At 46.0% G+C, this 24,724-nt stretch overlaps 2 protein-coding genes across 2 annotated transcripts; both read right to left on the reverse strand.

Moving 5' to 3' along the window:
- Positions 1-2,852: 2,852 nt before the first annotated feature.
- LOC119165307 (uncharacterized) lies at positions 2,853-17,113 on the reverse strand. Its single transcript, XM_075870179.1, has 4 exons — positions 16,724-17,113; positions 15,440-16,135; positions 13,974-14,102; positions 2,853-3,524 (listed from the first exon to the last, which is right to left on the reverse strand). Exons 1-4 carry the CDS (start codon positions 17,111-17,113, stop codon positions 2,853-2,855), a joined length of 1,887 nt encoding a protein of 628 aa, XP_075726294.1.
- Positions 17,114-20,048: 2,935 nt separating this feature from the next.
- LOC119169254 (uncharacterized) lies at positions 20,049-24,652 on the reverse strand. Its single transcript, XM_037420371.2, has one exon. The coding sequence runs from the start codon at positions 24,592-24,594 to the stop codon at positions 23,086-23,088; it is 1,509 nt and encodes a 502-aa protein (XP_037276268.2). The 5' UTR covers positions 24,595-24,652; the 3' UTR covers positions 20,049-23,085.
- Positions 24,653-24,724: the final 72 nt, after the last annotated feature.

Consider the following 24,724-nt stretch of genomic DNA (forward strand, 5'->3'; position numbering starts at 1 on the left):
TTTTTCGACAATGCCAATTGTGTTCCTTATAAAGAGAAGACATCCGCCTGAAGTACCTACAGAATGACTCACACATATATTGTATCTGGAGCGGAAGTTCAAAAATATGGTGTCCATCTGTTCTTCAGATTCAATTTTCGTTTCCTGCACAGCGGCGATATCAACGTCATTTTCAAGAAACAAACGACGTAACTGATACTGTCGCCTCTTCGAGCGTAAACCTCTAACGTTAAAAGTTGCGACGCGTAAGGCTGACTCTATATTGAAAGCCATGATTTTTGTTTAGGTAAGGGAGTACAAAACACAGTGTTTACTTTAGGTGAACGTTTCTAAAAAAAACGGCTTTAGTTTTACTGAAAATTTTGCGGCAATCGGTCCAGGTTTTACAGAGGCATGGTGTGCGTAAACTCCGTTCACTTACGGGTTACTCTCCATCCGGAAAAAAGGCACAAAAAACTCAAGTCCCAGGAAGCTTTTGCGAAGGCTGCTTGGCCTCCGCCCGTGGATTAGTCTGCAAGTTCGGCCGTGGCTTCAACGTTGGTCGCCTCATTCCTATGGTTTTTGCTGGTGGTTCTTCTCCACCAACGTCTCCTGAGGTAGTGAAGTCTTCCCCAACAATGTCTCTTGGTCGCTTTCCAGCTAGTCCACTGCCTGCGTTGTCGCTGATTTCCATGTCGTCTTGCAGTGTGTCTGCGTCGCTGGGAGCCTTCACAGTCGGCAGGTGCTGTTCTGGCTTGTCTGTCGTTATCGGTTTTTCTGGCTGTGGTTCGGATGCCTTGTTCTCGACCTTTTCATTGTCCATCCTACTAGGCCTGCTCAGTTTCACCAATTCAGGGGTCGCCTCTTCCTTCCTCGCAGTCGCGCTCGCTGCCTCTTCAGCTTCATGCTCATTCATTAACAGCTCTGCGTGGTCGTTGCCACTCGGAGGTCCGGTGACGCTGGCATAAGACAACGTGCAGTCGTTCTCCTCGTGGCCAAATCTTCGGCAGGCACCACAGCGTGGCACACGGCAATCTCGCCGTATGTGCCCGTTTGCTCGACAGCGTAAGCACACTGGCGCTCTGCCCGGAACAACCACCAAAGCTTGCTCACCGCTTACGTTCACTTGGTGAGGCAGGTCTTCAATTTTGACGCCCACTTTCAACCGAAGTGTCACAATACGGGTAGTGGAGCCTTTTTCGCTGATGCCGTTTACACGCCACCGCTCTCTGTTGACGTCAACCACTTGGCCGTACGGCTCGAAAGCACGTCGCACATCCTCATCGAGAACATTGTGCAGCAGCCAGTGCACTTTCATACGCACATCCTGGTTTGCCGGATCAATGACAAGACAGCGACAATTTTTTACCTTGATATCGCCTTGCGATAGAATCGTCTTGACAGCGTCCATGTTCTTGAACGTTACCGCCCACACGTGGCTCATCTTATATGCCCCCAAAGCAACCACTTCGGGGAGCAGTCGCAGGCTGGCCAAGGTGTCACGGAAACCTTCCACTCGATAAGGTCGGGCTCGTACGTCAGCGTGCAGAAAAACCGTATTTAAAACAATTCGTCCTGTAGGAAGGGTTGGCAACACAACTTGATATTCCTTATCGTCATCAAAAGACCTGTTTTCGCGGCTAGTATCTGCCGCAAACGCCGCTCCTACGGAGCACATGATTCCTGCGTCCGACGCGCGTGAGTGCCGACGAAAGAATCCGCTGTGCTACTGCCACGGCTTGATAAAATGGTGTAAAAGTTGGTCCAAAGGCTGTAGTGTTGCCATTCTTTCTCAAAATTATGCCAAGTGTAAAGGATTTGAAACGCGTCAAAACGTCAAAAAATCGAAATATAGAAGCTCTCCGAAGGCTAAAAAGTCCTCAATTTGTCTCAAAAGGGCCCTAAAAACGATTTATCAGCAATTGATGCAACCTTGAAAAATCGAAAATTTCCAAAGGCTATAGTCTTGCCAATTTTTCTCAAAATTATGGCAGCTATAAATCATTTAAAACGCGTTAAAACATCGAATAGGGCAAAGATAGAAGCTCTCCGAAGGCTAAAAAGTCCTGAATGTGTCTGAAAAAGGTCCTAAAAACAATTTATCAGCATTCGACACAACCTTGAAAAATGAAAAATTTCCAAAGGTTATAGTCTTGCCATTTGTTCTCAAAATTATGGCAGCTATAAATGATTTAAAACGCGTTAAAACGACGAAAAGGCGAAAAATAGAAGCTCTCCGAAGGCTATAAAGTCGTCAATTTGTCTGAAAAAGGTCCTAAAAACGATTTATCAGCATTCGACACAACCTTGAGAAATGAAACATTTCCAAAGGCTATTTATTGTCTTGCCATTTGTTCTCAAAATTATGGCAGCTATAAATGATTTAAAACGCGTTCAAACGTCGAAAAAGCGAAAGATAGAAGCTCTCCGAAGGATATAAAGTCGTAATTTTGTCTGAAAAAGGTCCTAAAAACGATTTATCAGCATTTGATGCAACCTTGAAAAATCGAAAATTTCCAAATGCTATAATCTTGCCATTTTTTCTCAAAATCAAGGCAACTTTAAATGATTTAAAACGCGTTAAAACATCGAAAATGCGAAAGATAGAAGCCCTCTGAAGGCTATAAGGTCGCCGTTTTGTCTGAAAAAGATCCTAAAAACGATTTATCAGCATCAAATCCAACCTTGAAAAATGGAAAATTTCCAAAAGCTATAGTCTTGTCATTTTTTCTCAAAATCATGGCGAATATAAGTGTTTTAAACGCGTCAAAACGTCGAAAAACCGAATGATTGAAAAAGATGGTCTTCACAACGGGCTTACACAACGCCTAGTTTTTATTTTGTACTTTCAGATTTTCCCTTGTAGGACTTCTCTAAGCGTGTACCTCACTGTCAGTGTAGTTGGCTAGCTGAGAATCCACGCAGCGCTGCTTCCCAAGAAAGCTCTCGAAAGACTGCTTCGACCACCAGCTCGCGGTGTTACCGGTCCTGGTAAGAGAGCTGAACTGCGGGTCTAACGCATGCGACAGCTCGTGACCTAGGATCTTGCCGATGGATTCGTAGGTCACCGTTCGAGCGACCCCGTTGGGCACGAACGGCGGAACCATGATGGCCGGCAGTATGACCATGATGTGGAATAGCGGCAGGTAGAAGGCGTTTACATCTGTCGAGCTAAGCGGTATGTCTTCGCGGTACACTGTCACTTTTGGGTCTTCGCGAATGAGGCGCTTGTACTTGTCTGATCTCTGCTGCCTAGACCGGATGTACCACTGGAAGGAGGGCAGCGACTGGTCCTTTACCAGGTAGTCGTAGAAGGCGTCTAGGGCCTCAGTACTGTTCATGTGCACCGGCAAAGGTATGATGGGAACGAGATCACCCACGTGACCCATGGCGCCCGCTGCGGTGGACTCGTCCATCCATGACAGAGTGGCGAAGTTGCGCTCCGTGGCATCGCACAGGGCGTTCCACGTGTCTGCCGAGTTGCGCACTGCCTCTGCCTGCTCCACGCTGTCGACGAAAAAGCGGGCTAAGGCGTAGCCGGCCACCTGCGGTTCAGCGTGTCACAAATGTCGTATCACTTCAGAATGAACGAAAAAAGTGGAAAACCTAAGGGCTTATTTTGTCATACGCGATAATAGTTGTCTATTAGTTATGATTACAATCACGCGAGAAGTGCTACTTATGATTCACGCACCTTGGTTGTCTAGTGGCTATGGTGCTTGGGTGCTGACCTGAAGGTTCGCAAGATTGAATGTCGGACCCGGCTGTCACACATTGGTGGAGGCGAAAGGCAGAGGCCCATGTGTGTGGATAGAGGCGCACTTAAAGAATACTAAGTAATACCAAGAGCCCTCCACTACGACGTCCCTTATCGTGATCAAAATGTTGCGCTACAGAGACTGGGACAAAAGAGTTTAAGGAGGACACATGTTAAGAAGTTGACATGACAAGCACTAACTATAAACCAAGTTTATTGACTGACTGAATGAGTGCATCAATGCATCAATGAATCAATCAATCAATCAATCAACTATTTTTGTGTTCAATTCACAGGCACTGGGCAAGTAGTATTCTCTCACAGCCATCAAGTTGGGCATTCTTGTTGGAATATAACATGGCATGCAGTTTAGCGTAGTAGCAAACTGATAAGGTCATCTGAATATTTAACACGCACTCCACATGCCCTTTCACATTTTAGGAGGAACACTTTTCTGTGCTCATACCATGCAATCGTAAAGCTGTTTTCTCAAGCCCAATCCTTTCATGCTCTAGAGTTGCCTGCTGTGCCGGTTTAGATTATTCTGGATGAATATGCGTAGCTGTGTATTCTTCAGCTCGCTTTCATTCCTCATCCAAATATCCTTGATTGACTGTCCGGGAAACCGAATAGTTATTGCTGGAATGTTATCCTGTCGTGTAGGCAGCCTATGGGCACAGACTATGTCCTTTTGAGAAAGAGGTGGGACATCAAGCTTGTCGATGACCTAGTTTAGAACTGACACAAGGTTGTTCGCCCTGCACAGCAGGCACTCCTGAACTTTCAAGTTTAGTTGGTGACTTTTACCCTAGATCGCACATTTCTTATGAAACTTAGCTTGCAGCGAGTGATTAATACTGTCTTTACTTTCTAATTCAGAAACTGTATTACTTAGTATTTTTATTTCACTTTCCTGGGCACTCATCATATTTTTCAGATCATCAAACGTGCTAGACGTGAACATAAATGATTGTTCCATACCCTCGACCTCTTCTATGGGTGGAGGAAGTTTCTTGAGTTTAGAGCTCATACAAGAACTGCAGCGACATTCACATCGGAGGAATCCTCCCCACTTTTATTATATTTTCTGGCACTCCTACGGCTTACACAACGCCTAGTTTTTATTTTGTACTTTCAGGTTTTGCCTTGTAGGACTTCTCTAAAATTCTGGCACACTTGTCAAAATGGTAGCGTTTGACAAAGTACTTGGTTCAGTTTATTGGTGCTGCATGGTAGACGAAGAAAGTGCTTATTAACAACGCAAACGACTGGAGGGGCTAGAAGAGACGAGAACCGAGGGCTCAGGTACACTAAGATGATGATGTGTGGCGCTTTGTGGCGCAAGGGCCAATTGATGGTCAAGGAGCGCCATTTCGATGAGTAGAGATGCGGACAATGATATGTTGCGTGGCTGTATAGGGGCCTTAAAATTCCTCGCGATAATGCGGGTAAAAACATAAGTATTAAGATCATGACAGTGGCGTGATATGCATAGTAAAAAGGGTGACAAAGGTTTTGATAATAAAAACATGTAAAAATATTTGGCACTAGCACAAGTGCCTCATCAGCGCCCTTGTGTCCAAGGGCTGCGAGGCAAGTGCTTTTAAATGTAGTCACTGCACCAGCAACCTCTCCTGAGAGGTCACGCTACGCAATGCCTGGGTATATTACATGGTAAAAACCGACATCTCTTAAAAAAGCTAGCAATGATTTATGGGTGAAAAGTGGTTCCCTACCGACGAACATTGTGGGGTGTAATGGTATGTGTTGTCGGTAGGGTAACCGAAAGTGTTGTCTTCTTAGAGTGTCTAATTGTTTACATTGGATTAAAACGTGAAGAACTGTTAATGCCTCACCACATTTGTCACACAATGGTGGATCACCACCGGACAAAAGATGTGTGTGTGTCGTGTATGTGTGTCCTATCCTGAGTCTTCTTAGTGTTACCTCTGTTAGACGTGATTTTGATACTGGTGGCCAATGGCCGAGGTGTGGCTTGATAACGTGTAGCTTGTTTTGTGTGTGTCTATCCCACTTGCTCTGCCAGTAGTCCCTGAGCTTTCGTTTGAGCGACGGCTTAAGATCAAGGGGCGGGATCGATATGGGTGTAGTGGCACTGATTTCGTGGACGGATGAAGCAAGCTGATCCGCCATCACGTTGCCCTGAATCTCAAGGTGCCCTGGCACCCAGTACACTACAACATGTTGGTTGAGTGTGTAGAGTGTGCATAAAATGGAGTAAAGTGAGACGAGGACAGGGTTTTTTTGTTTTTTAAGACTGTGCAGAGCCGTTACCACACTGAGGGAGTCTTTATAAATTACTGCTTTTTGTATTTGTAATTGTTTGACGTGTTTAGCTGCCACAAGTATCGCATAAGCTTCCGCTGTGAAGATACTTGTGCCTGGATGTAGAGGGCCAGCATCCGAAAAGGAAGGGCCAACAGCAGCGTAGGACACAGAGGAGTTGGACTTAGAGGCGTAAAGAGCTCAGGACGTGTGTATTTGTGTTGAAGTTCCAGGAAGAATGTTCGGATATGGGCAATAGGTGCATGTTTTGTAACTTCTAGGAAAGACACATCGCAGTCTATAGTCTGCCACTGCCATGGTGGCGGGTATGCTACAAGAGCCATTAAACTGTGTTCAATTGACACTCCAGTGTCCTCAGCTAGGTCCTTCAGGCGAACTGAGAAGGGCTGCCTCATCGAAGGCCTGTTTTGAAACAGAATGGAGCTCGACAAATCAATAATAGTAGAGTATGAGGGGTGCTTCTTGTCTGCTTTCACCTTAAGAAAATAAACAAAGGACATGTAAGTTCTCTGCAGATGAAGTGACCACTGATTTGACTCAACGTAAAGGCTTTCTACGGGGCTGGTGCGAAAAGCACCCGTAGAAAGGCGGATGCCCAAATGGTGCACGGGGTCCAGCATCTTCAAAGCACTTTGAGTCGCAGACTGATAAACAACGGCCCCATAATCTAAGCGTGTGCGAATGAGGCTTTTATACAAATTCATGAGACATTGCCTGTCACTACCCCACGTAGTACGTGACAGCACTTTTAAAACATTCATGGCTCTTAAACATTTTGTTTTTAAATACTTGATGTGCGGTACGAAGGTCAACTTGTTGTCCAAGATTAGGCCTAAGAATTTATGCTCCGCATTTACAGACAGACGTTGACCGTTCAGTTCCATGTCGGGTTCTGACTGCATGCCTCTCTTTCGGGAGAACAAGACACACGTGCTTTTTTGTGGGTTCAGTCGGAATCCGTTTTCCTCTGCCCATTTGGAGACGTTGTTTAAACCTAACTGAACCTGCCGCTCACACGTTGTCAAGTTGCATGACTTGAAGCCATGTACAATAGAACATGTTGCGGGGGATGGACAGGTGCAAGGAATTCATTTTGATAATAAAAAGTGTACAACTAAGTACACCACCTTGCGGCACGCCTGTTTCCTGAACAAATGTTTGGGAGAGAACACTGCCCACACGGACACGGAATGTCCGATTGGACAAGTAGCTTTCGATAATAGTAAACATCCTGCCACGCACACCAAGATTTGACAGGTCTCTTAATATTCCGAATCTCCAAGTCGTATCGGCTTTTTCGATGTCGAGGAACACAGAAAGAAAGTATTGTTCGGGACGAAGGCATCTCGGATCTGTGTCTCGATACGCACGAGGTGGTCAGTGGTGGATCTACCCTCTCGAAACCCGCATTGGAATGGGTCGAGCAGATTGTTCGTTTCAAGGTAATGTACAAGTCTGCGATTTATCATTTTTTCAAAAAGTTTACACATGCAACTTGTAAGTGCGATTGGCCTGTAACTACTAACGGAAGATGGATCCTTGCTTTGCTTTAAAATCGGAATAATAATGGCTTCTTTCCACGCAGAAGGGATTTCACCGGAAAACCAGAATGAGTTATACAGGGAAAGCAGGGTTTTTTTGTGTTTCACAGTTGTTTTAATATTTCGTATACTATACGGTCCGAACCTGGAGCTTATCTATTGCAAACATGTAGCGATACTTGTAACTCGGCCAAACTGAAAGGGTTGTTGTACGACTCATGTTTATAGGATTTTCGCGGAAGTTTCTCTTTTTCGATTTTCTTTTCGTGTCGTTGAAAAGCTGCAGTATAATGCGATGAACTGGACACCTCTTCGAAGTGGGCACCGAGGAAGTTCGCCTGGTCTTCCAAGGTGTCCCCTTGTGTGTCTACGAGAGGTAGTGGAGATGCGTGTCGTCCTGTTACCTTGCGAACCATGTTCCAGACTTTAGTTTCTTGTGTATATGAAGTGATACCTGATAAAAACTTATGCCAGCTTTCTCTGCGAGCCTGCCGGCGCGTTCTCCAGCCTTGGGACTTCATTTTATTAAAACTTTCAAGATTCTCTGCTGTCGGCGAGTCCCGTAGCAATCTCCACGCTTTGTTTTGTTGTTTGCGTGCATAGCGACATTCAGTATTCCACCATGGGACACGTCGCTTGCCAGGCAGTCCAGAAGTTTGCGGGAGACATTTCATCGAAGCGTTGGTCAGAAAAGCAGAAAAGTATTGTACAGCTGCATCTATGTTTAAACCAGATAGGTCAGTCCAACTTAAGTGAGTAATCTGCGAGAACTGTTTCCAATCAGCTTTGTCAGTGATCCATCTGAGGACCTGTGGGTGATATTCATTTGATGTGGGTGTGCTTAGCGTTACGGGAAAGTGGTCACTTCCGTAAGGATTATTGATGACATTCCATGTCAGTAAAGGAAGGAGGAATGGTGAGACAACGCTAAGGTCTATTGACGAGTAGGTATTGCTGGCAAGGCAGTAGTATGTGGACTCTTTCCGATTTAAAAGGCATGCGCCAGAAGTAAAAAGGAACTGTTCAATCAGGCAACTTCGAGCATCGCAGCGAGAGTCACCCCATTGATTGCTATGTGCATTGAAATCTCCAAGGAGGATATAAGGTTCTGGAAGTTTATCTATTAGGGACTGAAATTCACGTTTTTCAAGATGGTAGTGTGGAGGTATGTAGACAGAGCAAATGGTCACGAGTTTGTTCAGGAGGACTACACGAATAGCCACTGCTTCAAGAGATGTTTCGAGTGGTAGATGGGTACATGCAATCCCTTGATTTACTATATTGGTCACACCACCAAATGACGTGACGGCTTCATTCCTGTCCTTTCGAAAAATGATATACTGGCGTAGAAAATTAGTGATCTTGGGTTTTAGGTGTGTTTCTTGTACACACAGCACTTTTGGTGACTTTTTTACGTAAAAGTTCTTGAACATCGTCAAGGTTTTTCAGTAGTCCTCTGACATTCCACTGTAAAATTTGTGTCTCCATTTTTAATGTAGTTAAGTGCTGTGTGTACAGAAACGTTGCCTTAAGTTACAGGGCCTGTTGGGGCCCTGTAATACGGGTTTTCTCTTTCTTGCTTCGCTCCAAAGAGCTGCGCCTTTCCTTCGGCGTGTGGGGCGCCGGAGGAGTATGGCTTGTGTCCATCACCTCTTCTGAGGTGGTGGATGGTGCCTGCTTGGCAGGCACGTTTATGGCAGTTTCGTACCTGACTGTACTTGAAGTGGTCCGTGGTCCAGCAGTCTCAGGAGTTTGCTGGCCCTTTTGAACAGGAGGCGGAGCAGTACAGACTGCTCCAGCCGGAGGCGCTTCTGGCACAACCGCAGTCACACTTGGTGTGAATCTCGCGGGTGCCGAAAGACGTGGCACGGCGCCTTGACGCGCCACGTCGGCGAAGGAAAGTTCAGAGTTATTGTGTGTAGAAAAACGTTGACGTGCCTCTTGAAATGACAGGTTGAACTTGACGTTAAGCTCTAATATTTGTTTCTCTTTTTCCATGCAGGGCATGATCGGGAGTAGGCAGCGCAATCTCCTTCACAGTTAGCGCAACGGGCTTCTGAAGTGCACTTTTCGGATACATGTTCACAAGATGCGCACTTCGCGCACCTAGCGCGCCCTCTGCACGTTTGGGATCCGTGTCCGAAGCGCTGACACTTGAAACATCGGCGAGGATTCGGTATATAAGGTCTGACGGGAAGCTTGCAGTAACCAGTTTCAATAGAGTCGGGAAGGTTGCTTGTACCGAAGGTAACTCTGATGTGCTTTGTTGGGATCTGTTTATTATCTCGCCTGATTATTATTCTTTGTACTTTCACTACATTTTGTTTTTGCCAGCCTTCGAGCAATTCACTTTCAGACAGCTCGAGGAGGTCATCATCAGATATGACACCACGCACTGTGTTCATCGACCTATATGGGCCCACTGATATTGGGATGTTATCAAATGAAACGAGTTTTGTGAGCTTGTCGTACTGAGTCTTGTCGCGAACTTCTAGAAGGAGATCGCCAATCCCCATCTTAGTTACTTTATAGCCAGGGCCAATTACATTTGTGAGCGTTTTCGAGACAATAAATGGTGAAATAGATCGAACTGTTTTCTTTTCTTTTTGGCTGTGGATTACATGGTACTTGGGGAAGGTCTGTTTAGGCTGTGCAGTAAAGAAGCTGTCATCGGTGCGCCATCTTTTCAGGCGGCAATTAGGGAGTGCAGGAAAAAAGTTTTCCATAAGAAGCATTCTGAATTCGGCGGCGATGGTGGCCGCCCACCACCGAGCCCAACAAGGGGACGCTACAAGGTTGAATAATGAACACTTGGAGACGCCAGCCATGTATCGCCGCTATAACCGAATATAACTACCCAAGGTTGGGTAACTACACAAGGTTAACCCTCGCCGCCAGGAAATTCGGAAGTAAACGGAAAAGAGAAGATGACAGGACCGATAAAAAGTGAGAGATAAAGATGAAGATGTAGAAAGAGAGAGATAGGAAAAGGCGACTGCCGATTTCCCCTGGGTGGGTCAGCCCAGGGGTGCCGTCTACGTGAAGCTGGGGCCAAAGGGGTGTGTTGCTTCTGCCGGGGGGCCTTAAAGGTCCAATCATCCAGCGTAAGCTCAACCCCCAGGATCCCCTTTTCCCCGGACACGGCAAAGCCACGCATGGCTAGGCGTGGGAGGGAGTCAAAACTCCCCCGTTAGCTCGGGCCCGTGGTGTCGCTACACACCAAATCAGGTACACTAAGAAAACTTACAGGTACACTCAGAAAGTTTGACATTGCCATATTCATCTGACAGGACAAGCTGGCAAGAAAAACAAATGTCAGGCATTGCTTCGAAGTGAAAAAAACTAAACACAGTTGCCACAATACAGCGCGAAGCAAGGCAGCAGTGGCAGGAGCCCCAAAAGTAACGTTCCTTAAGAAAAGCGTAGTACAACAACCAACTAGAAGCAACATGATCCATTTAGTCAGCCTACTCGGAAAATTAGTTTGAGACATCGCCATAGCCCGTATCCACCCCACGTGTAAAATCAGAAGACAGTTCAACAAGACTGGCTCCCTCGGCCCCTTCGTAAATCTCGATTACGTTTTGTTCAATTATTTTTCCTTCAATAAACTTGGTTGAGAGTTCATGATCTTTGTGTCGACTTCGTGACGTGTGTCATCCCAATATTCTCTTTCCTAATACTGCACTGCCCTATGTTAATCCTGCGAAACCGACTAGCCTCACACCTCAATTTCCTAGCATCCATTATTACCATATGTTGCTTTTGGAACATAACCATCAATTATGGCTATTACTTTTTCATATGTTGTGTGAGCTGTTATTCAGCACAGTGTATGCTTTTGACCTTGTTAGACCTTTTTGAATGCGTCAAGCTGCTTACGTAGGTTTTGCGTCCGTGCGACCAACTAGCGTGCATTCTGGCACTAACTTATTCGATTTGAATATTATGCACTGAGCTGGCACATGCTGTTCAACGCGGATACAACATTATAAATATTTGGTAAAAAGAATCACTCGTATAAAGCGCACGTGCACATTGTCTCGCCTGTGATATTTTTGCAATTAGTGGTGAAGTGGCATTATTGCATTATACCGTTTCTTATTGCGAAATTTAAGACTAGTATGTTTTTTAATGACTGTGAACTGGCCATTGTGCATGACACTATTTCATATTGCGCAGGCTTAAAGAAGCAGTGACATCAACTCGACGCATGTCGCGTTTTTTGTGTCAACGCGTACTTATCAACACCCTAGGAATGATTCGGTTGAAAAAATGCAACAGAGGGACGATTATGTGTAATATATGTTAGTAAGACAACCAGTGTAAAACCCAATTCAAAACGGGCGTAAAGCTCGCCAAGTTTCAGTACTGCCAAACGGCCACCTCCCGCAGTCCCGCCTCATTGCGTCACGTGGTCTCAGTAAATGGTGACGTGACCTTCAGTTGACATTTCGTCTGCTTGGCGCGCATGTCTTCGCCACCCCATTGTCGTCGCCACCATCATCTTCGTCCGCAAGTGCCTATAAAGACACTGAGAATTATAAAATCATGGTGATTTGTAGCGTGACGGATCCTTTTCAGCTCGATCCTCTGCTGAGCAGTGACTCTGAAATCGACGCTGAACCTAGCAGCGACGAAGCAGCTGGAGACACACGCCTGAGCCACGCATTGCGTACTTGTTCGCGATGACCATAGCTTAAGATAATTCCATTCGCGCTCACGTCACCAGGGCATATCAACTGAAGCGGTACAATGAAAACGCTGTATTCACACGAATCCAGTGCACCAAGAGAGCGGAGCAAAGCAAGTGAAGCTGTTGCTAGGCAGTTAGGCATCGCCACCAGACGGTACCACATGTAGGCACTACGATGACAACACTAAAATTGACGACGTCATCGCTTTTCGCACGTCGTCACTAGGCACATGAGGAATGGCCTTGGGGCTTGGTGAACACATCAAAAAGCTGTCGTTGCCTCACGGCCGGGACTCATACTTTGCTAAAAAAAAAAAACTCGTGTGCACCAAGCAATCAAATGAACGCCACATCTCGAGTTTGAAAGTTGGTGTGACTGTTCCTTTATGGTGCATTCAGACGACGGACCGAATCCCGATTTGTCGTGGACGCGGACAGCTAATCCGCGGATGGTCCGCCTGCAGGCGCATCCACACGACGGACGGTGTCCTAGGGGAAAACAGCCGGATTACCCTCGACAGCAGATTCGGCGCTCACCTGCGCCCGCTGGCAGCAGACCGGTTTGAGAGTATTCAACATGGATGCGCGCAAGAAGCGAAGCTTGGCTGCGATGTCGGTCGTGTTGTGACAAATGAACGAGTAGTGTTATTCTTTCAGGAGAAAGGGGAGTTGCTAGCAGGATATTCTTTCAACTACATTATTCCCCACTTGTAGAACTTCTAAACGTGTCTCCCACCTTTTTTTTTTTTTAGAAGCGGCACGTCGCCGATTGCAGAAGTTGGAATATTTCACCACCATGACGGCTAAGAATCTCGCGTGTTAAGCGACGGCGGCGACATTTCCCGAACCACCAAAAGTGATTTCTGCATATTTAATCACCTGAGAACAAAGTCTCCGGAAACTAAGTAAACAATGCTCAAGCGTAGATGATGCCGACCAGTCATGCAGCTGTCCGCGAGCCATGGAGGACATGCCGCGAGCAGACGAAAAGTGTACTGGTTGCCACCGACCCCAAGCTATTCCGCTGAAGTACCGGCTCTCCCCCGCCAGAATCCCGATGTGAGAAACAGGTTGGGTTCATCCGTCCGCGAGCCGCGCGGACGAGTCGCGGACGAGGGGAATCGCTGATGTGAGGTCACGTGGCGCGCCGTCCGTCCCGCCACATCGGGATTCGGTCCGTCGTCTGAATGCACCATTAAGAGCGACAAAGTTTACTCATGCCCAACCGACAAGCTTATATTTCTTCCCCTCCCGAAATTAATTTTCGGTATAAAATAGGCGCGAAAAACTGCCCTTTCAAAGGGGTGCCCCCCCATCCCCAAAACATTTCTGGCCCCGCCACTGGGTACACGTCAAAATCACACGATGGACATTGACAGAGCCTACAAGCGGCGTATATTGCACCTATTAGTGCCACCTGTTTGGAAGGCCTGACAGTGTTTAGAAAGTGCTCGAGTGTTTATCTGAAGTTAATTTTCAACGCTAAAGTATAGAATCCGGCTCTTCACAGGCGTTGATAGAATGCTGCAAAGTTTAAAATACCCAAAAGATCTTACACAAGAGCACGGTACAGCGACTTTTTCACTTACTTCCCAGAGACGATGTGCTGTATCAAGACGCCATGGCCCAAGGTGGGATCATGCGACATCAAACATTGCAACATTTAAATTTTAACATTTAGGTTTCGGCTTACTCGATCGTCCTCTGTCCTCCTAGATTGGTCCACGAAGTCAGTAATGGTATAAGAGGTGGACGAGCAAGCCGCTGCGTGCTGTGCCGACGTGATCCCCTGCTGGGTCATGACGTGAAGATTCAGCGTAAACTGCGCAAGCAAAACCGAAACTATTCGTATAAGGGCAGTTGGGCCAGGTTGGTTAGATGGTTATATGCAGCCATGTCACGCCAACACAAAGCGAAGCCGTGGGTAGCGAAAGGGGCATTATTTTGTAAATTTGGCGTAGCGGGGCGTCAGACTCGCACACAAGAGGTCCGTGGTTGGAATCGCTTTGCCGCGCGATTCGCCACCAGATAAAAAAAATAACGGTGATGGTGGAACTTCATGAAAAGGGGCCTAGATGTAGTCCCGTATACCGGTGACCGCAGGCATTGATGCACTTCCTTACGATAAAAGCATTGTCTACACTAGTGCAATACTTGACCACTGCAAATAACGATACGAGAGCCATGCCGCGTTGGTCTAGTGGTTTTGGAGCTCGCTTACTTACTATTCCATCTGGCCTACCCCGATCCGAGACGACCCTTCTCTGCCGTATGTGGCTTGGGGTGTCTTTCACGAACGCTTTTGCCTGCCGCATCGGAATGAGAGACAGCGCTACATGCGACCATTGCGACAATGACGAAACAATTGAACATATTTTATGTCAGTGCCCCCAGTACAGCTCTCAGCGACAGTCCCTCTCAGCAGTGTTTGCTCGCCTCGACGACCAGCCATTTTCTGAGCAGTCAATCTTGGAATGTCGGAAAGATCGAGCTTCACGCCAGAAAGCAACGAAGGCGCTGATGAAGTTTCTGCGAGCGACCCGCCTCGTAGAACGATTGTGACACTACTGTGTGCGAGTGTGTGTATGTGTGTTTGTGCTTCTCTTCCTCCCTTTCCCCTTACCCTTTCCCCAGTGCAGGGTAGCAAACCGGATATGTTTTCTGGTTAACCTCCCTGCCTTTCCGCATTAAATTTTCTCTCTCTCTCTCTTACTGGCCCGAAGGTCACAGAATAAAATCAAGGCTGGGGCGGTTGTATTTTCATGGGGGTGAAAATATGTGAGGCCTATGTGCTTAGATTGTGGCGCAAGTCAAAGAACCCCAGTTGTTCGAAGTTCCAGAGCCCTCCACTATGGTGTCTCATAATTTTGTCGTTGTTCTGGGGCGTTAAAACCCAGATGATATAACTATTATTATAAGATGAATACTAGAGGGAATCTGCTCGAAAGACGGAACACCAGGCAAAGAAGAACACAAGCAACAGTGCCGTTGTATAGTCCTTCTCTACCTAGGCTATTGCCTATCGCACTGATTCTCTTCAAACTTTTGTACCAACACGCTGAGGCAACGACATTAGCAGCTAAGTATGCCAATAATATTTCTATATTGCGAGCGGATACTCCACAAGCGGGTTACTACACGCAACGCAAACCAAATCACCTCATTCGCCGCTTGCAAGCAGCGCGCCACAGCCTGGAAGGAATTGCCGAAGGACGGCTTTCCAGATACGCAGCTCAACATGGACGACGACATCCCGAAGTTCATGGCTGTGACGATGTTCCAGCCACTGAACAGCACCAGATCCACGTAGTGTGACTGCTTGGAAGATCTGAGCAACTCCTTGAGCACGAGACCTGTGTTCTTCAAGGTCAGCACCTCCTCGTCCTTGCGCACGGACTTGTGCTGTGGCAAGTGCCTGTTGATGGCATTGAGCAAGGCGTCCAGCGACGCTTGATCTTTGACGTCGTCAGCCAGGGCCTCTACGGTAGTGTAGCTGGGGATCATTTCGTCGAGACAGGTGAAAGCCTCGATGTGGTAGATCAAGTCCAGGTACACGAAGAAGATGATTTCACCGAGGTTGAACACCGTGCCGCCGCTTATCGAAGGCGCTACCAGCGGCATGCAAGCGGCTATCTTTGCCGGATCGAACGGATCGTGATTCCCTGTAGGCTTTGTGTACATAGACAGGGCGTAGCGTCTGTCCGTCCTCAGGTACGGCTCTAGCGTCAGCAACACGGGCGTCGGTAGGTTGTAGTCTAATGACATGCCGAGCAAGTACTCGATCACGTCGAAGTTTTCTGGAAGTGTCAGAGCCGGCCATGTGACATTGAACTTGCTGAATATGTCGAATAGAACCTGTGTTTTAAACGAAATATTGGGTTGATGTTGCGGGAAATGCTAAAGATCAACAATAGATAAGCTGCCTAGAATACCAGTGGCGTAGCCCGAAATTTATTTCCACCATTATTGCCATTATCAAACCATTATTTCGTGCATGGGTTCGTTATATAAACGCGAAAAATTCGAGGGAGGCAATATGAAACCCCCTCCCTGCCTCCTTTAGCCATTGCATTATCCCACACAGTAGTGAAAGGCACTAGAAACGCTCCTATAGTGTGTGGTTATATGGAGTGCACAGACCCTTAGAACGATGCTAGAGGATTTCGACTATCGAAATCAAGCAATTTTGGCTATTTATCACACTCATGATTGTGTATCCATAGAACTACCGCGGTACAGCGATGCACAGGTGAAGTAATAATTATATTCTCACTCAAGAATAAACATACTTGACAAATGGCGGTATGATAATGAGTACCACACTTTTATCTCACCCTCATTGTTCTGCTAACTCTCTCTGTTCATGTCCTGAGGCACTCAAAGCAATAGATCTGAACTTACTGGCCCGGCAACGTGTCCCTGCTTATATGAACATTGACTCACCTGGACATCTTCTCGTAGTTCATTGAAAGCTTTCCGGCAAGCCTGGTACCCGGAGACGATCTGCTTCACTGCCTTTGACTGATGCTGAGGAGCAGGCCGCTCTAGCTCGTGGAGGAAGAAGCTGATCGTACGGGCGTGGAGGAGATGGAGGTTGCTGGTGAAGGCGGCATACCGGCGAGACCAGTGCGCCCACACGTGCTCGTAGAAGTTATCGCACGGGTCTACGCTACGGTCGAGGCTGGCGTCCAGTTCCTGGACGTAGTCGAAGCACTTGGTCGGGTGATCGCACCACGGATAAGCCCACAGGGCAAGCCAGTCCACCAGGATCCTGCCGGCGTAGCATGCGGCGCTGACGAGTAGCACGGCGGCAGGGTTTGGGCTGCCCAACATCTTGAAAGAATATGACGCATACGTAGTGCTGAAGAGATGTCGTCACTGACTTGATTTGTGCAGGACAACTAAGACGATGATGACGTGTTCCTCCTTGCTTGTACCTGACTTCTTGCCTGTTAGCCACTACGGGATATTGAGCAAGACACCGAAGGCTAATATAAAGGGACGATGATTCATACAAAGACCTTTTGATGTGAATCATCCATGCGGTATATTAGACTCGGCGACAACTTTTCTTGGCATTGAAGGGAAAGCTATGGAGCCAAATCACGTGAATCCTACCGCCAGTGACTGTAGTTCTGAAGTATAGCACCGGTATTTTGAACGTGAAATATGAATGTTCCTTTATTTTCTGCGTGGAGCTATTTGAGACAGGACGCAGCTGACACCTGTAAGGTATTCGTATTTCGTTTAATTTATCTTTTATAACTCCGCGTTTTCGAATGCGTGAAAAAGTACCGCATTTTTATGTGTACCTCAAACGCTGAGCGGCGTCTGTGTCTAAACACGAAACGCTGATGGTGCCCCCCCCCCCCTCCCATTACTATCCACAGAGTTACGAGACGCGCGCCAAAATTAACTACTTTGCGTAGTGCTAAATGTGCAGGATCTCCGCCTCCGTAGCTTTCCCTTCAGTGCCAAGAAAAGTTGTCGCCAACTATACAACTTTTCACAGGAGGGAAAAAAAAACACCGCCATGATGGGCTGCGCGTGGGAGTACAAATGCTAAGGGCGCAGCCTTGTCAGTGTATTTTTGAGGGATCACGCCAATTTGCGAAGGCCAAAGAGGGCTATGGCGGCGCCCAGGGAGGCGTTTCAGGGGAGAGGTGCAGAGGTGGGGTGGTTTTCAACGAGACAGAATTCACTTCGATAAGCGGCTAGGTCATGAGTTGGGTTGGCGATTTGCAGGAGGCGCAGTAGCTTTTTTGGGGGGGGCAAGCGGGCCCTTCGAGGTGCAGGATAGCTAGTAACGAGGAAAAACTCCCAAGCATTTCCCCGAGGGTGAACATGGTTAAGTGCGAATACACGGGGTGATGCTATGAGGGGTAATTATTAATTCGCACTATTATATTTATTACAGCAAGCAGAGCGGTCTGTGCGAATCACACTATGCGCGAATCACACTATGCGCGGTCTGTGCGAATCACACTATTAATCACACTATGGTGCCTTTATGGTGTAATGGTTCCTGGGAATCGCAATTTGATCACACGGGGGAGTTTACGTTAACTCACTGGTGAATGCCAACGGATTTTAACTTTACTCCCCCTCACGACCCGCTCTCGACGGGAGACAGAGAAAAGGCGGGCGCGCGAGAGAGAGGGGTGCGCGCGCAGCTGCAGCGAGCGAGGAGAACGGAGGAGCGAGCGAAGGGGGAGGGGGTATAAGGCGCGTTACTGACACCGATATCAGAGTCGTGTCCGTGGCTTATTCGGTAGAGCGTCGCGCTGCGGCCCGCAAAGTCCTCTTTCTTTTAAAGATAGAGAGAAGACTGCGGACGCCGCCGACGGCGGTGGATGGTTTGGGGTCGCTTATAAAGTGTATTCACACTTAAAACAACCAGGGAGACTCTTTGACAGGTGGTATGGACAGATACGATTTCAAAGTGGCACCAGTATCTAAGATAGGTAGAGTCCGGTGCAGAAATAGACGTAGCCACGAGCGCCGAGCCAATTCAGACATATGGTATAATAACATGCAGGGTGGTAGGAACAGGCTGAAGTGGGAAGAGATAGAAGAACAGCTAAGGAAGGAGAGACCGATGGTATACGGTTTTGTAGAAGCGCATCTCAGGGACATGGAACAACCTCCTAACAATCCGGACTACGTGTGAGAATATTGTATTAGAACAGAAGGCAGCAGAAAGGGAAGGGGAATTTGGGCATTCATTCATAAAAGTACAGACTGGCAAAGGGTCAAGCAGGAGTGCAAGGAACATTTATGGCTAAAAGGGAAGGTGGCAGGTCAAATGACACTCCTTGGTTTCGTGTACTTGTGGACGGCAACAAAGGCCAGAGAGGAAAACCAGACAATGGTAGAGTGTATATCAAAGGACATTCAGGAGTTAAGAAGAGAGTGCGAGATAATTATACTAGGAGACATGAATGCGCACATAGAAGATATAGATGGGTATATCGACCCGACCGGCAAAATGATCATGGATATGTGTGAAAGGCTTGATTTGATCATTTGTAACAGTACCGAGAAGTGTGAAGGGCAAATAACATGGGAGTTAGGAAGGCTTCAGTCGACGATAGATTATGCACTGATGTCACATAGAATGTATGATAAGCTCAGGGGAATGCACATAGATGAAGGTGGCTCCAGAAGTCTGGGTAGCGATCACAAACGTATCAAGCTAAGTTTTGGAAGAGCAGTGAAAGTGGGAAGGAGACAAGATGAGCAACTACAGGAAAATTTTTATCCAGAAAGGCAAATTGAAATACCCACTAAACAAATTGAGAAAGTAATCACTGTTTAGTGATTACTAACTTTTGTTTAGTGAGAAAGTAGCTAGAGCTTGCTAAGGCACGTGACAAGTCACCCCGAAAAAGAAGACACAAACCCAAGAGCTAGTGGGAAGAGGAAGTTTAGAGAGTCATAGCAAATCGTCAGGAAGCCTCTAGGGAACACAGACCTGCTAAGCAGTGAGGTGAACCGACAAATGATGTTGAAAGAAAATGGGAAAACTTTCTAAATTGTAGAAGGGATGCATCCCTTCTGATCAATGAGAAAAATAGAAGAAAGGGAGCTCAGTGGCTGGCACAAGTACATAAAAATATAGAAAGGCAGTTGCGAAATTTTGGAACCATCTAAACTCTCTAAAAAATGAGACGAGCCTAGAGCAGAGGTTTTTAGAACTACAACTCAAGGTGCTAGGCTAGAAGGGGACGAAGCTATTGAATATATAAGAACTAGGGTGACAGAAAAATTTCAACAAAGAAGTGCTTTATTTTTTTTTTTATTTACATAGTTCCTGCAACGCCGTAGTGGCATTACTGCAGGGGGGTATACATAAGAAGTCATAGGAAACATTTCTGCGATAAGACGCCAAACATAGTGAAAAAATTCAATTATAACAACATATAAAAATAAAAAATATTTTAGTACAATATTGCACATGACAACAGGTACCAAAAGAGAAGTACATATGTCACAATTTCACAACGATGAGAAAAAAGCGCTGTTGTCACTCAAGTTCACTATACCTTCGGGAAGTTCATTCCAGTCTCTAATTGTTTTTAAAAAGAAGGAGTTGGCAAAAGTAGTGGTTTTGTACGCGTATTCTTGTATTTTATGTGAGTGTTGGCATCTTGTGGAACGATATGTTGGTGCTAGTAGGTATTCAGACTTATTAATTCCTGTTAGGTTATAATATATGCTATGCAGAAGTTTTAATCGAAGTTTCCGTCTTCTAGATTTTAGAGTTTCCCAGCCTAATATGGCCTTTATTTCTGACATACTAGCGAATGGGTCGTAGTTGTTGCTGACGAAACGGGCTGCCTGGTTTTGGACTTTTTCTATTGTTTTTGCAAGATACTTTTGAGCCGGGTCCCAGATAACACAAGCATATTCAAGTATAGACCTGACAAGAAGGAAGTAAAGAGTTTCTTTCACTTCTTTTGTTGCACAGTGAAAGTTTCTACGAATAAAAAACAACGTTCTACTAGCCTTTGAGATCATTTGGTCTATGTGTCTGTTCCAATGGAACGATTCTGTCAAGTAAATTCCTAAATATTTACACTCGGGCACCTTTTTGACTGCCTCGCCATTAATACTGTATGTGCACTGGATTTTTGAAATGTTCTTTGCAAAGCTGATGTGGTTGCACTTCGAGATATTTAAGCACATATTCCACGTGGAGCACCAATGTGTTACCGTGTTTAAGTCATCTTGCAATAGTTCAGTGTCTGTGATTGAAGTAATGTGACGGTAGATGATGCAATCGTCTGCGAATAATTTTATGCGAGATTTTATGTTATATGCTATATCATTTATATAAACCAAAAATAACAGCGGACCTAGAACGCTACCTTGTGGCACGCCTGAAGTCACGTTTACATATGAAGACGTTTTAGAATTTAAAACAACACACTGTTTACGACCACTTAAGTAATTCCGTAGCCAGGTTTGCAGCTTAGCATTAATATTCAGTGAAGCCAGTTTAATATCTAACAGATTATGTGGGACCGTATCAAATGCCTTGCGAAAATCGAGAAATAATGCATCAACAATGTTGTTACGGTCAAGCGCAGTCAGTACGTCATGCTGAAATTCAGTTAGTTGCGTGACGCATGAACGACCCTGCCGAAATCCATGCTGGGAGCGGGCAAAAAAATGAGTAGATTCGAGATATTTGAACAATGCGCTATAAATAACATGTTCTAATAATTTGCAACAGGTTGAAATTAAGGATATGGGACGATAATTTTGTACATGTTTTTTGCTTCCTGCCTTATGTACAGGAACCACATTGGCTGTTTTCCAATCCCTTGGAATAACGCCGGTGTCTAGAGACAACTTGTACATTATGCATAAATATTGTGCAATAATAACGTGACACTTTTTAAGTACATGAGATGATATACCGTCAGGCCCTGTAGCCTTAGAGGTGTCCAGAGTACGCAGCAGACTATCCAAACCAGCGTAATCGATTTCAATTTCCGCCATTTCATTACCAATATTTTTGAAGGTAGCATTGGAGAGTGTTCAGTTCTTTTTGAAAACACTGACTGAAAATAGGCGTTAAATGCTTCAGCTTTCTCCAAGTCATCCGTTATAGTTTTTTCCTGGGTTAAAAGGTCAGGGATAGCTGTGTCGTCTTTTCTGTTGCTCTTGACATACTTCCAAAAGAATTTTGGATTACACTTCAAGTCTGTGTTTAGCTTGTCAAAGAAGACACGCTTTGCCTGTTTTAGTTTTAACTTAAGCTCTTTGTTTACACTTTTGAGCTTTGTTTTATTTAGTGCTGTTCTCTTTTTAAGAAACCTTTTATGGGCATTCGCTGCTTTTCTAACAAGTTTGCGTATCTCAGAGTTGAACCAGGGTTTGTGCCTCTTTCTGCATCTTAGACACCTCTGAGGTACGTACATATTCACCAGCTCTGTAACCTTGTCACGGAAAATTTGCCACAATTCATCCATGCCGCATGACTCCGATATGCATAAGAAAGTGGGATAATACAAGACCAGCTCTTCGGAAATGGCATTAAAGTCCCCTCTGTCGTACATGAAAACATTTCGAGGGGTTTGCTTACACGCAGGTATTCTAGAAACGTTTAACTCTGCAACAACGCACCTATGAACACTAATTCCTGGACATACGTTTGTGTGAACAATAACATTTTCGTCATTGCTTAGTAAAAGATCTAGTAAAGCGTTAATCCGAGTTGGTTCGTTCACATATTGTTGTAGCCCATAGACACTCATTAGATCTGAAAAGGCAGAACAATTTCGATTTTTTTGTGGGGCTACACAGTCGGAATCCCATTTCATATCGGGCAGATTGAAATCCCCTCCCAGTATTACGCAGTGAGATATTTGTGATAGTATGTCGGAAAGTTGAATCAAAGATTCATTGTTGTGGTCAGGTGGGCGGTAAAATGATCCAAAAACGATGTTGTTTCCCTGGGGAAATTGGACGCGGCACCATACTGATTCAGTTTCATTATCAAAAACAACTTCTTCGCTGGCAAGGCTACTTGAAATTAAAAGAAACACGCCACCACCGTGCCTGTTTCTATCTTTACGGTACACTGTAAAACCTGGCGGAAATATTTCTACATCCAATACTGTGTCGTCAAGCCATGATTCGGTACCCATAACGATTTGCGCTTTCACCGTTTCAAGTAAGATTGTAAACTCATCAGTTTTGTTTTTTAGGCTTCGACAATTGACCACCAACAATACTGGTGTAAAGCTTTTTGTGATGGTATATTTCCCATTTGTTCTTAAGCTAGAATGATCATGTCATTTCCGCCCCAATATCTGAGCATGCGCCCGAAGAGGAACTGGTTGGTGCATGTCAGTATCCCAGGCAAATGCTTGTCCATTGATTACCAGCTTATCGTAACTTAAATGTACACGATTTTTCTTGTCGAGCTGTTTTTCTTTACTGTACTTCCAAAGCTGCCGGCGTTTTTCTTGAACTGCCTTGCTGAAGTCTTCTGATACGCTGTATGACGTCCCCTTGAATCTGTATGCATTTCGCAGAACAGATTCTCTTGATTTCGATCCTGAAAAGCTAGCAATTATTGGACGAATTCTTTCTGTTTTGTAGGCCCCGAGACGATGAGCCCTTTCTATTGCTATATTTTCCAGCTTTAATACATCCGTACAGACAGACATAACTAGATTTTCGGATTCTTCCCAAGTTTCCTTTGGATGACTATCTGGTATTCCAAAGAATACCAAGTTTGTTCTCCGGCTTCTGTTTTCTAAGTCGTCTAGTTTGTCAGCGAACTTCTTTTCTGTTTCCTCTAGTGTAGTAAGGCGCTTTTCAATTACATTAGTTTTAGTAATCACGTCGTCCAGCTTTTTCCGAAGCTCATCCCGAGTTTTAGCAATGCCCGACAGCTTTTCCAACACGGTTACCTGCCCTGACTGTAGCACCTTTAGCATTTCTTCGATTTTACTTATCTGTTCTCGCTCAGGCACAGACATAGGGCCAGGGTTTTGTTCTATGTCACCAGCCAAGAGTAGTAATGTCTGAGAGGCCACATCGTAACCCTCCAAGACAGACCAATTCAATGCGGCAGCCATACACTCGCGAGAAACAGCATAGCACGTCCAGATAAGCCATTTACCGTTAATGGGACACGACACTCTAAGAAGCATGTCATCACTGCTTCTAAAGCAATTACAACGGCATAAATAACTAACCTGATACATTGAACAGAGTGAGTGACGGCCGAGAAGAGCGCCGTGTCCCAGTGGGCATTGGTTCAGGGGCTCCCTTTTGTAGCCAGCAGTAGGCGGATCCGGAAGCGTACCACGATGCTTTGTCATCCAGCTCGTTTCGATGCGCAGATGGCACCGCTCCGAGGTGCTTGGTGAATCTAGTAGATCATGCGTAGTCGCTTGTGGAATGCCAAGAGCCGCTGGCCATGTGTCGATCGGTCGAAATGCCACGGGTGTAGCATACGTCGCCGCCGCTGCCATGAGCCCGATCAGCACCTGATACATTGAACAGAGTGAGTGACGGCCGAGAAGAGCGCCGTGTCCCAGTGGGCATTGGTTCAGGGGCTCCCTTTTGTAGCCAGCAGTAGGCGGATCCGGAAGCGTACCACGATGCTTTGTCATCCAGCTCGTTTCGATGCGCAGATGGCACCGCTCCGAGGTGCTTGGTGAATCTAGTAGATCATGCGTAGTCGCTTGTGGAATGCCAAGAGCCGCTGGCCATGTGTCGATCGGTCGAAATGCCACGGGTGTAGCATACGTCGCCGCCGCTGCCATGAGCCCGATCAGCACCTGATACATTGAACAGAGTGAGTGACGGCCGAGAAGAGCGCCGTGTCCCACAATAGACAAGGACCACAATAGACAAGGATGCACCACAATAGACAAGGATGGATCAAGCGGCGCAATGGCTCCATTTTCACAACAAGAG

Source organism: Rhipicephalus microplus, chromosome 8 (genome assembly GCF_043290135.1).
Source record: "Rhipicephalus microplus isolate Deutch F79 chromosome 8, USDA_Rmic, whole genome shotgun sequence".
NCBI classification, from domain to species: Eukaryota; Metazoa; Arthropoda; class Arachnida; order Ixodida; family Ixodidae; genus Rhipicephalus; species Rhipicephalus microplus.